Raw genomic sequence first — 15,389 nt, 5'->3', positions numbered from 1 at the left:
GGCAGCACGTAGTGCCATCGAGACGTATACGACTCACCTGTAATGTTTTCAGGCTGCTCGGATTTCGATCGAACTCGTTCTCTCTTTGGCTCACACTTCTACCATTCGTGTATCTGCCGATGTGTTTGGTGGAAATACGCTGAGTAAATTACGTTACTCAGCCTAAACAACGCGATCTAAATTCTGGACTGCCGGCGTGTATGGTTTCACTATCCCTGTTCAAAATCGAATGGAGACGCGCGGTGTTAGAGTTTCGACGGTTCGAGAACGGTCGTTCGGAAGCAAGCCTCGACCGGTCGAAAGAGCCGTGAGCTGCGCAGTCTGAAGTTTGCGTCAGGCGTGGGTTTGAATTTACCGCGTAAAAATACGTGAAAAGTAAGAAAACTTTGCAAGCCTTTTCTTTTCTTAATCTACGAACCACGGCTACGATTATAAGATCTTGTCGGTAACGCTATTTTGTACATCACTATATTCGATAATCCTTTGCGTAAACCCAGTTTCAGCCCATCGGCGGAGATCTGTACCAGTAGAGATTAGAGTGATTCGACAAGGTTTTGCACTAGATTATGAACTTACAAAGTTTGTAAATTCAAGGTAGCGACAATTTTACTCCATCATCATTCCCTGAATTTTCTCGGCAGCCGAAATTCCCCAACTATTTCCGATTTTCGTATCGGTCGTCACCCTGCAATTATTTGTACAAGTTGCAATAATATCGTGTGTTGTTGTTTTTAAGGATTTGATCAGTTTTGGCAGCTGCAGTGGCACTTCCCTATAGTGAATATGCTCTGCATTCTCCACTGGTTTAGTGATGCTAATTTACTCTGACCCATTTACCATCTAGGCATCTCGAAAATTAGTTCGAGAATATAAAAAACGAGAGCGAAGGCTCTCTGACGCTCCTCACTGACTGCAAAAAGAATAGATGAAATATTAATTAAAAATTAATTAAGTATAATTGGGAACCCCAATAATGACGTATAGGTCTTTTTTATTATCAACATTATTAATAGTACAGCAAAACAAAGAATATCATACAATAAAATAGTGCCATTTTACGATAGTGCGTCGTTAAGCTTTTTACACGTTATGTAGCATCCAATTGAAGTCAATTCACCATACACTTTAGTCAGTGCAGCTCAACTCGATAGTGATATATACTCCTTGAGCTGTTGATCAGTATCAGAATTTAGAGTGAGCATCATTTGATCGAACTGGCTCTCTCCTACAAATCTTCGAAGCGCGATGAGCTGCGAATGAATCACATTCATTGTCAACGATTGCTACAATATTGAAAACTATCGTTCAATGGAAAAACAAATATTGTTAAATGATACATGGGCAGAAATTGAGAAATATAAAACATTATTACGAGTATATGTAATAGAATTACTTGGGCTTGAAGCGTGTCTTGCAAAGAGACACTGTGTACCGGATCTCCAAACGCTAGTCTTCTTCTTCGTTGTTCATGTTCCGTCTCATAATCTACATCTTCGTATTGAGAGGGACTTGGTTGATCGCTGATCATCAGAGAACTAAGGTCAAGTCAAACAGCAGATTATAATACTTTGAATATTCTCATAGTGCACATAATATTAGTTGATTAATTCTATAAATAAATTAATCATTGTTCAAAATAAGGTGTACACACTTCCAAAACTAATGACTGTTCTCGAGATAGATAAACATATGGCATAGATAAATATATGCCTTTTATAGGATCGAATTTTAATGTAGAGAAAAATGATTCATGCAGGAATGAAATAATTAGTAACTGCCTACTCGATGGGACAGCCCATGTCGTCGATCTTTGTAATATCGTTCAAGGCTTCAACAATATTTGATACCATGCGTGGAAAATGTTGAAGAACGCAGGGCGGACTGTCAGCGCCGAGCAACGAGCAAAGACCAAGTGCCAATAATTTACGTCTTTCTAATTGCGAAACAAGAGGCATTCGGTTCACCCAAATTGAAACCATTCTACCAAGAACTGCCTCTTCACTCCATTCACCGCCACCTACTTGTCTAGATAACTCTCCTATCACCTGAAATGTAATATGCAAAAATACAATGTTCGATCAGGTTTCAAAATTGAAATTCATTCATTACCTGAACAAAAATATCCCTGGATACTAACAAAACGCGAGCAACTATTGATAAATACATTGACATAACCATTGGGTACTCCTCGCCTTTGTAGACACTCCTGTAATGAAATCGAGATGTATATTTTACCAAGTGATTCCTAGATTACAGTTTGTAATACTTACTCGAATATTTTTGTTAATAGAGGCTTGATGAGCTGTGCCCCCTGATGGGACAAGGCTCTTAAACACGTTTCGACTAGTCGCATCGCCATTACTATTCCTTCTGATCGTAAATCCCCAATAATTGAGCCCAAGGTAGCTACCACCACAGCTCCTCTGTCACCCAGAAATTCTTGAGGACTCAGCAATACATACGCCTGTACTATATACAAGCATAGCCTTAGGTATTCCGCGGATCTTTCTACACAGAAAAAAGCAAAATTCATTGAATATTATTGTTCCTAAATAGAAGATAAGGTTTGGCGCATATATAAACGACTTAATTAGACTGCAGTAATATAATGCCTGGAGTACCGTGTAAAGAATAAAGCACTTTAATGTTAAATATTGATGTATCGCAACCTGTCGCATTCTCTATGCTAGGCGTGCACACCTTGTTTATTTCACGATGGTATTACCGACCTAATAGGGCAGGCATGTTTCTGAAGAGCTCCATTATCGCAGGGGTAGATGCAGGGGCATTCTCAAGGAGTGCTAACCACAGCTCTAGTCCATCCTCCAGTAAATAAACGTGACCATCTTGTGTTAGGTCACAACTCATCGCCACTACACCCACAACCATTGGCTGCAATGCAACACTTTCAGATCCAAGAGCCTAGAAACAGTTTAATTATATAAATACATATCTAGATGCAGTTTTTTTTTCAAATCACATTTCATACTTCTGCTTTTTTGATAAACCAACCTTCTCGAGATGTACCAGGGTGGATACTATTGCACACCTGAGCATGTTGTGCTCCTCTGATTGTTGCCACAGAGCTGGTATGTAGACACTCAACGCCCCTACATGTGGTCTTATTCCACAGCCCACTCTCTCGATCATGAATGATAATACATATAAAACATGCATCTGTAAATCGAAACATCGTTAGATCGAAAATGTCGGTTGCGTTAAACTTTGAGTTGAAATTTCGATACATGAGTATCATATGCTGAAAGCCTTTTACTTTTGTATCACACTCATGGACCTCCTTCAGCAAAGCAAATAGTAACGAAAATGCAGGCTCTAGGTAAGGTGAAAATTCGTCAGTGTGAAATTGGAAGTCATCAATCGCCAATTTCAAGGCATCGCTTGCTGCTAATCTTACTCCAAGGTCTTCTTCAGGGTTCAGCGATTCTACCATCAATTTGTACAATTCAGGTCTCAGCTCTGGACTCAGTTTTACACCTGAAAATGGATTTATTTGTATGAAATTATCAGTTGGCCAAGTAGTGTAAATTGAAAATATTAAAGCCATTCTTTCACACACTCACCAGTCCATTGTCCAATGAGCCAACATACGCGTCTTCTAATTATCCTATAATTGTTGCTTACAACTTTCAGTTCTTGTTTCAGAGTAGTTGAAAACCACTGATCAAAGTTCACCTGAAATGGAATTAAACAAAAAATCAATCAATCCTTAGAAGAATAGCCCCAACAATCAAATATAACGGAATGCTCGCTGAATAGTTACATGAAAGTTAGCGTATTCTCTGTGCAAGATTTGCAGCTACAAATTCTCATTAACAGATGGAATAACCGAAAGTAAATAACCTCGTCATATAAGTCAAATGCTGCCAGACCAACAGCATTATAAACGGCATCTTTCAGAAGAATGGCATGTAAATTATTAGGATCTACAGGCTGATGGTGACTCTGCATTAGTTCCACTAGGACGGAGGCAAGAACATCCCTGAATTGATGGAAAACAGCCAAAAACACCGATTCTGTACATGGCTGTAATAAGTTAATATTATTTAATCATAGACATGATCATTAGGTTTACTTATAACACTTTACAGATTTAAGCCTTAGTGTGTGCAACAAACGGTCAAAACTAGGAACTTATAAGGTATTATAAATTAACAAAATTATTTACCCTCAAACTGTATTTCCATGCCTCTCCGCCGTCATCAACAACTAGAAAATAATTCATTGCAGTGCAATGTAAGGTCAATAATGCAATCTGGCAGATATTAAGTATTAATTACAATTCTTGGTGTTGCAACATTACCAAAGTTTTCAGGATCGGAATCCCATTGTTCTAAATCAGCTGGAGTTAAAACGAAGTAATGTGTGACCAATCTTGAGCAAATTTCAGTCAGCGTCTCGACTGTGAAAAATTCTTGTCGTAATTGATACGCCCTCAGAGTAAGAGGATTTTTTGTTTCTAGAGAAATGAAAAATTGCAGATTTTAATTAGTCATATACCTAATGTGCGTAATATAAAATGCACAAAGTAGCAGATTGCACATGCCTTGTATAATTTTCGCAGGCCTGTAGTCACTGCATAGCAATATTCCCTTCATGAGGTTCAAGCACTGTATGACAAACCTTTCGAATGCCAATTCTTGACCAGTTTCAGTGAAACAATAAAAAACAGAAAACTCTAATGACGTTGGTATGAGTTCGACATAGGAGAACGGATGTATTTCCAGGACTCCTATCAGAACTTTCGTGAGGTGAATTATAAATTTATCGCACACATCCAATTGTATTCCACGTGAAATTAAAGTTTTCCCTAAAAATCAGATATTGAATAAAGTAAATTCGAAATCTATTTATCCATTTACAAAAAGGAGTCAGAATACTTACTACACTCCAAGCTATTCCGTGCTCGATCAAAAACAACCTTTAGAAACATCATAGCATCTTGAGATTCGGACGGTTTGTTAAATGGACTGACAACCAATTTTCTGAGGATTCTCAACAAAAGCAAAGCTTTTTCTAATGCCTCTTGAATTTGATTTGGGCTAGCTGAGTTTGATGCTAATACGAGAAATGACTCGGTATAAGTGTTCCATAAATTTAAAATGAAATTAAACACGTTCGCTGTTAATTCCTGGAACAACCTTCGGTCTGCAACTAATCTTATGGATGCTAAAGTTTTGACAACGTGATGAAGTGTCAACAGCGCTCTATGCTGTGTCAATGGATTCTCTCCCCTTACTCCTTCTAAAAGAGTTGGTACCAATGTGCCCCACTCTCTGGGACAGTCATACCTATGGAATCAAAAGAATTTCATAAGAGTCTGGATAGGTTTTATGTGTCGGTGCTGCCTAAATTCAGCACCAACAAAAACCATACTAGTATATTTGTAAGTATTGCATTGCAGTACCATTCAAGTATTAACAATAGTAGAACTGCTTGTAAAACTAATGAATCAAAGCTCACCTAGCTATTTTCGCTATTAAGACTGCCAGCTGTACAGCCAATTGATTGACAGGCTCGTTAAAATCAGCAATCAAATGTTGTCGAAGGAACTCTTTCTCATCTGCAGCTATTTCACTATTCAAGAACATCATATTACTCATATATGCATGAAACATGAGTGAGAAGCATCAACTTTACTTATAACAACTATACTCACTTTGGCGCATTTCTCCTCCAGTATCGGTCAACGCCATTCTTGAAATACAATATAGCAATCCACCTTACATTAATGTCCAAGGAATGATTCGAAAAAACATTCTGTAAACGAAATCAAAACTTCATTATACTTCACAGCTTAAAATGCGCTGCTTTGCAAATACCTCGAATTATTCATTAGTGGTGTACATGTGCAATTCAAAATTTACATGTACATCTTTCATAGATTTAACATGCCTCTGCACATCGGTTGCAGCTGATTCGGAGAATGTTCAGATGGTTAAAGAATTCAGAATCTTACGAATAATGCTGTGTAAAATCCACGTTGCGTTTCCCACTCTTTCAGAGTCTGCTCAGCTAGCTTGAGTACATTTGGGTCTTGGCTACCAGCCTTATGTAAAATATCCACAACTGCTGCATCCATATCGTTGCTCTGAGAAAATATAATGTATTCTTAAGGATTTGTGTGTAGACAGAAACCAAGCAATTACTGAGGAACATGATTTTAAAATAGATATACTCAATCGATAAGTCAAGATTATATTGCCCTTCATGTAAGTTTAGCGATCATATTTATCTCACAACTTTTATTGTCAGAAAACTCTAAGGATGGTTCTTGTCTGAGAAATTAAACTATATAAATAAACTGCAGGTTGCAAGTAATCATTGTTATTTTTGGACATGCCACATTATAACTTGCAAGAATATTCTCGACTTCTTGTAACAGCTAGTGGTAGTACTAAGATATAGATTATTTGTTACAGAGATTTATGTGTGAGAGGACATCGACTTCATTAATCATCGAACATAAGCAGTTTGTGCGCATGTTAATGATTCGAGCGGACAATACTACATCTTCGTTTGTTCATGAATTATACAAATTCTGCAAATGAAATCATAGTAGTTTACGATTTAAAGGAGAGTGCGATCTTACACATTCATAAGGAAGACAAAGAATCGTGAGAATTTGGTCTATTTTTACATTGAAATTCTTTTAAATTACTCACGACTAGAAGCTTAAATCGAATAATTGATAAACAAATGTATGTATAAGCATACAAAATGAATTCCCCACTCGTGGAATAACATTGTTTACACAGATATCAGCATCTGGGATTCAACGTAATCTACTGCCGAATTTCAAGCGGATTTAATTTGTTAGATTGTTTGAAAATTCAGAGTAAATTCGATGTGCGATAAAAATTTGGGTGGCACGGGGACTAACCTATACACAGTATTTTGTTGGGGAAAAAACGTGTTACAAAGTACCCGATTACCTTGCTCAGACGCAATTGATTGAATTACGTTCAAAACACTCCATCTATTATAGATATGTACGTACATACAAATTTAATAAATATGAAAATTCCTCTTCAAGTTCTCTACTAATCGGAATGTCACAACGCAAGTCGGCATTTAGGATTTTGGGCAAAGCCGAAAATGTTTTATTTTATACCGTTGGCGATTATGCTGTGCTTTGACCGTCGGAGGTCACGTGACCTACAGTCCTACACCCTCAAACTTCCGGTAAGTGCACTCTGGCGGTGTTCAGCCGAGTTCTTTCTTACTACATGGCTCGTGGCGCGGCATAGTTCTTGTCACCATGAAGGTAGAAATCCAATAATATCTCAAGAATCCCTTAACTCGCCAGAAAAATAAAGTGCGCTAATTGAAGGCGGATATTTACGGAATAGTTTTCAGCAGATATGGCTTATTCTTCTTCATTTAACCGAGACAAGTTGATTCTTACAAATTTTGTTGATTAGTGCGGGACACGGGGCTTGTGTATGATTGTGACCAGACAGTTTATCCCTTATATTAAACTAGGCTACGAAAAATTTACCACTCAATATTTTGTATCACGTCGCTGGTCTTTCTAACAAATGCAATCGAATTTTACTGATAAGCGTTTCTAAATTTATCAACCTTCAGTCGGAGTGTAACCTACAAACAATTCTCACGAACCCCTAAATGTCGCACCTATTTATATTAAATTCTGGACACTACGTCGCATTCATTTTAGCTAATAATTTAATAACGCGTCAAATGAAGGTTCCATTCAAGGATCCAAATTCATGGTAAATTCACTAATTCAACTCATTGGTCAATATACTTGATAATTTTTTCTAGCTGAACGTGTCGTTTCCGGCAACAGGATGCCAAAAACTACTCGAAATAACGGATGAGCACAAGCTCAGAGTCTTCTATGAGAAGCGTATGGGTGCTGAAGTGGAAGCTGACACACTAGGTGACGAATGGAAAGGATACGTTGTACGCGTAGCTGGTGGAAACGACAAGCAAGGTTTCCCCATGAAGCAGGGTGTCTTGACCAATGGTACCTACAAATTTCACCGTTGGTAAATCCAGTACTCTAACAATATTTAACATCCATTTTTTCTTTTCATAGGTCGTGTACGTCTGCTTCTGTCCAAAGGACATTCTTGCTACAGACCGCGTCGTGATGGTGAGCGTAAACGTAAATCAGTGCGAGGTTGTATTGTTGATGCCAATCTCTCAGTTCTCGCACTCGTCATTGTCAAAAAAGGCGAGCAGGTAAAAATTGCTTTCATAAATCCAATATTTTGTGATTAACATTATGCATTAACTAACGACTGAATCACCTTAGATTGATTTATATTACAGGGTGGCCACAAGTAATTGAATTTAGTAAAATATTAAAGAATCTATTCATTAATGTGAAAAAATTCCTGTTTGGTATATTGAGGCAAAATATGATTTTTAGTAGGATAATGTCTTTCCCTTTCCAAATTGGTGGAGATACAAATATTGATTCCTAATGTTTATTTTTATTCGCCCATGTTTCACAATGTTGCGAATTAACTTTATTGCATATAAATTCATATATTATTTCACATTTGGGCAGCACTAGATTTTTACATGATTTATTTTTGATAATCTTGTGGCAGCTCTAAGCCACGCTCAGGCAGTGTCCAATTATTACAAATTCTATTGGGGGCGTTCATGTGCGTGGAAAATGAAATGGTCATTTATAGATTTGAGAAATTGTGTACAATCTTTGCACTCTATCTTAGTGTACAAATGACACAAAATACCTTTCTACTTGTATTTGAATATAATCAACTTCAATTCTCCACAAACTGCATCTGGTTTAGTTAATCAATCAATTTCAAAAGTTTATTTTTATAATCAATTTAGGAAATTCCGGGATTGACCGACAAAAATGTACCTCGTCGTCTCGGACCTAAGCGTGCAAGCAAAATCCGCAAGCTGTTCAACCTGACTAAGGATGATGACGTACGTCAATTTGTAGTCAAACGACCGGTGCGCAAGGAGGGTAAGAAGGAGCGTCGTAAGGCACCCAAGATTCAGCGTCTGATCACCCCACTTACGCTTCAGGTACGATATTTCACCTTTGCACTTAGATGTATGAAATTCTGAAACTACTGGCCACGCTCAGGCAGTGTCTAAGTGTACCTACATATCTTAGAGACGTTCATGTGCGTGGAAAATCAAATTATCATTTTATGATTTGAGAATTTGCGTGTAAAAGTTGCACATTTCTCAGTGTACGAACGATACATTTCCGTTCTGGTCAGCGAAATGAAATTATTTGAAATATAATGAAGTATTTCGTAAAATTTTCTGTACGGTATATCGTATTCATAAGATGAATTCTATTTACAGAGGAAGAGGCATAGGCTGGCATTGAAGAAGAGGCGTTGCCTAGCTCGCAAAGAGCAAGCTGCTGAATACGCCAAGCTCCTGGCCCAGCGGCAAAAAGAGGCTAAGGCTAAACGCCAGGAAGAGCTGAAGCGTCGCCGTAGTGCATCTATGCGCGATTCAAAGTCATCTAATCAATCGGCACCAACTACCACTCAAAAATGAACTGGCTAATGAATTTACACATTGTAAACAATAAAAGCAGTTAAAAAAAAAAATAACAGCCATCTCCTTTCTCTACCTTAGATTGTAATATAAGTACCTATATTAATAATGATGTGTGGTAGTTTCGATCATTGGATCTAATATTTTCCGTTATTATAATCAGGGTGTAAATAGTCGTCATTTGTTTGTCATTATAACGAAATCTCGGTTGTATTATCAAGAAATATATTAGGAAATGCAATTTTGATTACTACTCTTAATCGTGCCAAACGAACCACAAGTGAGGTATATGCAGACTATCACAGAGATCACAAAAACCACGGAAATAATTCTTTCTATCTCCGTGACAAAAACCTTTGTTGCAATCACATTGTTTTAGTGCGGTAACACTATTTTCTAATCATCTGGGGCTCGGGTTTTTAATCAACGAAAGTCACTTCGCCATAAATACACTCACATTGTGTTACTTATACGACGAATTGCTAAATACTGAGATTAACACGGGTAACTTTCGTGTTCAAACTGCTACTTACCTCATGTTTGTTTACGCAACACTTGCCAGAATTCTCTTTACTGTGATTGGTTGTAGTTTCCGTAGCCTGAGTGGTTCTCGTTACATACATTCGTCAAGTGTCAAGTACATCTGACGCGTAAGATATGACGAGCTAATGGGAAGCTTATGGTTACACATCTCATAAGAAAATATCGAAACCATGGAGGATATAAATGACAAATTTTGTTACGTCTATAGTTCCTCACTGGAGTCTAGAATACAAATAAAAATGTACGTATTATAGGTTATGATATATAACCTTATGGATTTGGTTTTAAGCGTGTTAAGTCACCATGAACCTCCCAGTATCATCAGCTATACTCAATTCCAATTTAATCAAGTTCAGAGTTTTATTTTTATTATCTTTATATTACTGATTTCACGCTACCTAAGTAATAATAACTCCGACAGGTCAAAGACATTAATTACAGCAGAATGTACTGTGTTGATAAAATGATAGATAATTTTCCTAAAATAAAAGCAATATAACACACAAGTAGTCTGAACTTGTTTTTTTTCTTCTTCTATTTCCTTTTTTAACTTCCCTATACGTACATGTTTCATCCACATGAAATCCATGCTTATGGTATGGATAATTTCCAGTGGTACTCTAGAGGGTAAACGACAACGACCCGAGTATGATAAACTGCTGCTCGATCCGATGTTGAAATATTCCGGACTGTACGGTAATGGGGGAGGTCGAGGAGACCTCGCTGCATCGTTACAAGTATGGGCTGGTGGAAGACCTCTAGCATTACCTGTTCATACTGCCTACAAGCATTTCACTTCTCGCTGGAAGTATGTAAACTATATTATTTGTTCGAAAGTTTTAAGTAAAGAAAATGACTTTGATCATTTGCTAAAATAATCCATTCAACTATTTTTTTAGTTCGAGAATATTTATAATCGTTTAGCAAAAAATTGCTGGATATTTACATGATAAGCTACATATACATTGGCATTTTGATTTACTGTCTATTCTGTCGAATGTCTTTAATGGTGATGATAATCTTTCATGATTGAATCAAGTGAATTTATAAAAATCTATAGCCATAATCATATAATCATAATCAAGTTTAATTTCATGAAATTGCTATTTATTTAGCTGGAATCAATGGGTTACGTTACCCGTCGCTTATTCGGACTTACCAAGAGATGCACAGCTATGCATAACGCTTTTTGATTGTGCCGGACCAGGAAGACAATTACCTGTTGGAGGTACAACGATTTCGTTCTTTGGGAAGCATGGTGTATTTCGTCAGGGAATGTTGGACCTAAGAGTATGGCCAGGTGTTGAAGCTGATGGTAATGTGCCAACCACGACTCCAGGCAAAGCTAGAGATCATGGTAAAGAACAAATGCAAAGGTTGGCCAAGTTGGCTAAGAAGCACAGGAACGGCCAGATGAGTAAAGTTGATTGGCTGGATCGGTTGACGTTCAGAGAAATTGAAGTGATAAATGAACGAGAAAAACGAGCCTCTGAGTATCTGTATTTAATGCTAGAATTCCCAGAAGTTACAATGGATGGTATTCCGGTTTGTATTCAATTATGTTAAAATTAAAAACTAATAACTTTCGCCCTATTTAATGTTGCTTCATTAACCATCACATGACATCGCGTTTTTTTAAACAAATTCCAATACAATATCTATTTTTTACAGTATTCAGTCGTTTATTACGAGAAAGATGGAGATGAAGTTGTGCAGCATAGATCACAGCCAGATGTTGTCACCTTACCAGATTTTGAAATCTTACAGGCATGTCTTGTTATTTTTATTATGCTCTCAAAGTATATCAATGGCAAATAATTAACACAAATAATTAGTACTATACGACCAATGAATCAAAACAATGAAATAGCACTCCAGCAAACATAAGTAATTATAAGATCACATACAACACACTGTGCTTGGAAAGATTTTTTTACATTTAGCTGCAACAAGTCTTACCTCTAAGACTTCGGAATATAAAATTACAAATATTTGTCAGGTCGTAGGAAGAATATGCATATGAGTCATTGTAGTAAGTAGTTTAGTAAATACATCATCTGTGCCTAAGTTAATTACAAGTAATATGTATAAAGAAAGGATTACCACGGAATAGACATTGACCTGAACTTTAATCTGAAGCCTTACTTGCGAGGAGTAAGTAAGATGTTGAAATGGCTGAAAAATATACCAGCAGTGTTGTCTCGGCTTGCAAAAAGAATAGTTAAATTTTTTAAGACGTTTCTCGAAGTTTTTTCCAAAGGCAGTGTGTTTGAAGGTTCTTATGCATGGTTTCAGCAGGAATTCATTAAGGTATTATTTTCTGTGAAATTGTTTTGAGTAAACATATACTGGTAAAGCGTTTTGAAATATAAAATTCACATCAACTAGTTTTTAAGTATTTTGAATATTATCAGAGATTCTAGTTGTTAAATCCCCAAACGTTATGCCTACCTATAAGTTTTAGAAATAACTTGACAGAGAGTAGAAAAGTTGTGTTTGTTCACAAATGAAAAAAAACTTTCACCAGCAATTTCCTACTTCCAGGAAAATCTCGTTGAAGCCAAACATCATAAGTTAGCACGTAGCTTGCGCAGTGGCGGAAATACCCGAGAACTAAAGCCGACTTCCAGTGTTCGAGATGCACTAAACACAATACTGGCCTATCCACCAACTACAGCTCTTTCTACGGAAGAGCAGGATTTGATTTGGAAATTTCGATTTTATTTGTCAAACCAAAAAAAAGCGCTTACCAAGTTTGTCAAATGTGTGAACTGGAAAGTAGCTGGTGAAGAACGACAAGCATTAGAAATGCTGGCGCTTTGGGCACCTCCAGATCCTGAAGATGCCCTTGAACTCCTCGGTCCAGCGTTTACTCATCCAGCTGTGCGGAGATATGCAATCGGACGACTTAATCAAGCACCAGATGATGATTTGATGCTTTACTTGTTGCAATTAGTGCAGGCACTTAAGTATGAGAATTTTGAAGGCATAAAAGCAGCAAATCAATGTCTTCGCAGCCAACAAAGTCAAGAAGTGCGTGAAAAAGGAGAGAAGGATAAAAACAATGAATGTTCCACGTCCACATCCATCACCACAGTAAGTCAAAGAACATGAATGCGAATGTTTTTCATTTGCATCACTGTTTTCTAGAAAGTAGTAAATTACAACCATATAAATAGTAACACCCAAACTATCGATTTACTCAAATTTTTTACAGTCTAGTGAATCTGAAACTGGGGAAGCCATCGACAAACAAGAACCTCCGATAGATCTTGCCTCGTTTTTAATAAGTCGAGCTTGCCAGAATTCGACATTGGCCAATTACTTTTACTGGTATCTTCTAATCGAGTGCGAAGACCAAGTTGACCCAGCTATTGCTGCCAAACAAGATACACGTATAAGAGAGATGTACATTACAGTTATGAAAACGTTTTCTACGACACTATCACAGGGGAGTGTTGTATGGCAGAAGAGGCGAGCGTTTCTGTCACGCCAAAAAATGTTCATTGATCAGCTGGTATCTCTTGTCAAAGCTGTAGCAAGAGAAAGTGGTAACCGCAAAAGAAAAACCGACAGACTCAGGGCACTGCTTGCTGACCCTGATCCAACTTTCAAAATAAACTTTTCCAATTTTGAACCCATACCTTTTCCACTGGATCCAGAAATATCTATAAAAGGGATTATACCAGAGAAGTAAATGCCGTTTAAATTCTTATATTCAATTAAATATTGCAAATACATTTTCTAATCAGTACTCCGACATTGCTCGAAACTGTTTTAAAAAATGCATGACTAATTCAGGTTTTCTGCCTGAGAGGAAGTTTATCCACATTTCAAATTTTTCATGTTACGATCACTACTAAATATAATATTTCATTATCATTATGCTTCTATGTAATTTTGCAGAGCAAGTCTATTCAAGTCAGCTCTGATGCCCAGTAAATTGACATTTCTGACTAGTGAAAATACTGAGTACATTGCAATTTTTAAACACGGAGATGATCTCAGACAGGACCAGTTAATATTGCAAACAATAGCGCTAATGGATAAGTTGTTAAGACGAGAAAACTTGGACCTTAAGCTAACGCCATACAGGTTTGTTGTTATAATTTGTTAATACATGTATTTCAACTATATTTGTTCTACTTTAACAGAGGCGTATCCATTTGCTCTCACATGCCGTTACAATTTTTGCAGAGTCTTGGCAACAAGTACGAGACATGGGTTTCTGCAGTTCATAGAATCTACAACAGTAGCTGAAGTATTGGCAAGTGAAGGGTCGATTTTGAGCTTCTTCAGAAAGCACCACCCATCAGAAACTGGCCCATACGGAATTACATCTGAAGTTATGGATACTTACGTGAGAAGCTGCGGTAAGGCATAGTTTTCTATATTTATTTCACTGTAGGCAACAATACAGGCTGTAAAAATTCACACATTTTATGCTCTCTGCTATTTAGCTGGATATTGTATTATCACATACCTCCTTGGTGTCGGCGACCGACATTTGGACAACTTACTCCTTACAACCTCAGGTAATTGTTGCAAAATCATAATTTACGATAATATCGTTATTAAAAATCTTCAATGATCATTTTTATTTTTCAGGGAAACTATTCCATATAGATTTCGGGTATATCTTAGGTCGAGATCCAAAGCCGCTACCTCCTCCTATGAAACTCAGCAAAGAGATGGTCGAGGCTATGGGTGGTGTTGGATCGGAACACTATCATGAGTTTAGGAAGCAATGTTACACTGCCTTTTTGCACCTGAGAAGACACGCGAACTTAATGTTGAATCTCTTCTCTCTGATGGTCGACGCCAGTGTGCCTGATATAGCACTTGAGCCCGATAAAGCTGTAAAAAAAGTACAGGATAAATTGCGGTTGGATTTAAGTGACGAAGAAGCTGTACACTATGTGCAAAACCTTCTCGATCTTTCGGTAACTGCTGTTATGGCAGCCCTTGTTGAACAACTCCATAAATTTGCTCAATATTGGCGAAAATAAATAAACAAAGTCCCAAAAGTAATATTATTAAGACTGCATCTTGCTGTTATGTAAATAGTATATGATTTAGCAGTAATTTCCTTAATGTAAAATATTTAATGTACAGTACTTTTCAAAATTCTAATTATGATGAAAATAAACATTTTTTAAAGCTAACCTTAACATTTAACGTTTTTTCAACCAAATAAATTTCAATGTCTATCTATTTTACAAAATACAGAGAAAAATTTCCCATATAAGTAGATTATATTATAAGTTTTTGCTGAATGGTCAAATCACACAACTGTTGCGGTA

At 37.0% G+C, this 15,389-nt stretch overlaps 3 protein-coding genes across 4 annotated transcripts; 2 read left to right on the top strand and 1 right to left on the bottom strand.

Annotated features, from left to right (window-relative positions):
• Positions 1 to 974: 974 nt before the first annotated feature.
• On the bottom strand, positions 975 to 7,129 carry LOC124412962 (importin-11). Of its 2 annotated transcripts, none has more exons than XM_046893215.1 (18): positions 6,954 to 7,129; positions 5,978 to 6,109; positions 5,678 to 5,778; positions 5,482 to 5,595; positions 4,903 to 5,309; positions 4,565 to 4,828; positions 4,322 to 4,477; positions 4,187 to 4,227; positions 3,862 to 4,044; positions 3,582 to 3,693; positions 3,275 to 3,495; positions 3,013 to 3,177; positions 2,730 to 2,922; positions 2,271 to 2,508; positions 2,110 to 2,206; positions 1,783 to 2,045; positions 1,394 to 1,535; positions 975 to 1,250 (listed from the first exon to the last, which is right to left on the bottom strand). In XM_046893215.1, exons 2-18 carry the CDS (start codon positions 6,098 to 6,100, stop codon positions 1,140 to 1,142), a joined length of 2,931 nt encoding a protein of 976 aa, XP_046749171.1. In that variant the 5' UTR covers positions 6,101 to 6,109; positions 6,954 to 7,129; the 3' UTR covers positions 975 to 1,139. The 2 variants fall into 2 exon arrangements, with proteins under 2 accessions (XP_046749171.1, XP_046749172.1); XM_046893216.1 differs by having other exon boundaries at positions 7,019 to 7,122.
• Positions 7,130 to 7,146: 17 nt separating this feature from the next.
• Positions 7,147 to 9,581, top strand: LOC124412963 (40S ribosomal protein S6). Its single transcript, XM_046893217.1, has 5 exons — positions 7,147 to 7,285; positions 7,807 to 8,011; positions 8,084 to 8,229; positions 8,854 to 9,054; positions 9,343 to 9,581. Exons 1-5 carry the CDS (start codon positions 7,280 to 7,282, stop codon positions 9,541 to 9,543), a joined length of 759 nt encoding a protein of 252 aa, XP_046749173.1. The 5' UTR covers positions 7,147 to 7,279; the 3' UTR covers positions 9,544 to 9,581.
• Positions 9,582 to 10,045: 464 nt separating this feature from the next.
• LOC124413139 (phosphatidylinositol 3-kinase catalytic subunit type 3) lies at positions 10,046 to 15,251 on the top strand. The gene is made up of 10 exons (XM_046893516.1): positions 10,046 to 10,327; positions 10,700 to 10,894; positions 11,202 to 11,631; positions 11,758 to 11,853; positions 12,631 to 13,182; positions 13,304 to 13,779; positions 13,993 to 14,181; positions 14,284 to 14,459; positions 14,547 to 14,621; positions 14,695 to 15,251. Exons 1-10 carry the CDS (start codon positions 10,257 to 10,259, stop codon positions 15,093 to 15,095), a joined length of 2,661 nt encoding a protein of 886 aa, XP_046749472.1. The 5' UTR covers positions 10,046 to 10,256; the 3' UTR covers positions 15,096 to 15,251.
• The last annotated feature ends 138 nt before the right edge of the window (positions 15,252 to 15,389 follow it).

The sequence above is a fragment of the Diprion similis genome, chromosome 12 (assembly GCF_021155765.1).
Source record: "Diprion similis isolate iyDipSimi1 chromosome 12, iyDipSimi1.1, whole genome shotgun sequence".
Taxonomy (NCBI): Eukaryota; Metazoa; Arthropoda; class Insecta; order Hymenoptera; family Diprionidae; genus Diprion; species Diprion similis.
Note: the sequence above shows the minus strand (reverse complement) of the source record. Positions and strands in the feature narration are given on the sequence as shown.

What these genes read in the sequence shown, in the direction of transcription:
- LOC124413139 (XM_046893516.1), top strand. Translation starts at nt 10,257, where the DNA reads ATGGAGGATATAAATGACAAATTTTGTTACGTCTATAGTTCCTCACTG. An exon ending in CAGATTTTGAAATCTTACAG is followed by an intron (nt 11,854 to 12,630) that starts GCATGTCTTGTT and finishes TCCTACTTCCAG; the next exon opens with GAAAATCTCGTTGAAGCCAA. An exon ending in CTTACTCCTTACAACCTCAG is followed by an intron (nt 14,622 to 14,694) that starts GTAATTGTTGCA and finishes TTTATTTTTCAG; the next exon opens with GGAAACTATTCCATATAGAT.
- LOC124412963 (XM_046893217.1), top strand. An exon ending in GCAGGGTGTCTTGACCAATG is followed by an intron (nt 8,012 to 8,083) that starts GTACCTACAAAT and finishes TTCTTTTCATAG; the next exon opens with GTCGTGTACGTCTGCTTCTG. An exon ending in TTGTCAAAAAAGGCGAGCAG is followed by an intron (nt 8,230 to 8,853) that starts GTAAAAATTGCT and finishes TAATCAATTTAG; the next exon opens with GAAATTCCGGGATTGACCGA.
- LOC124412962 (XM_046893215.1), bottom strand. Translation starts at nt 6,100, where the DNA reads ATGGATGCAGCAGTTGTGGATATTTTACATAAGGCTGGTAGCCAAGAC. An exon ending in CATGGAAATACAGTTTGAGG is followed by an intron (nt 4,045 to 4,186) that starts GTAAATAATTTT and finishes AACTTATTACAG; the next exon opens with CCATGTACAGAATCGGTGTT. An exon ending in AAGACACGCTTCAAGCCCAA is followed by an intron (nt 1,251 to 1,393) that starts GTAATTCTATTA and finishes ATTCATTCGCAG; the next exon opens with CTCATCGCGCTTCGAAGATT.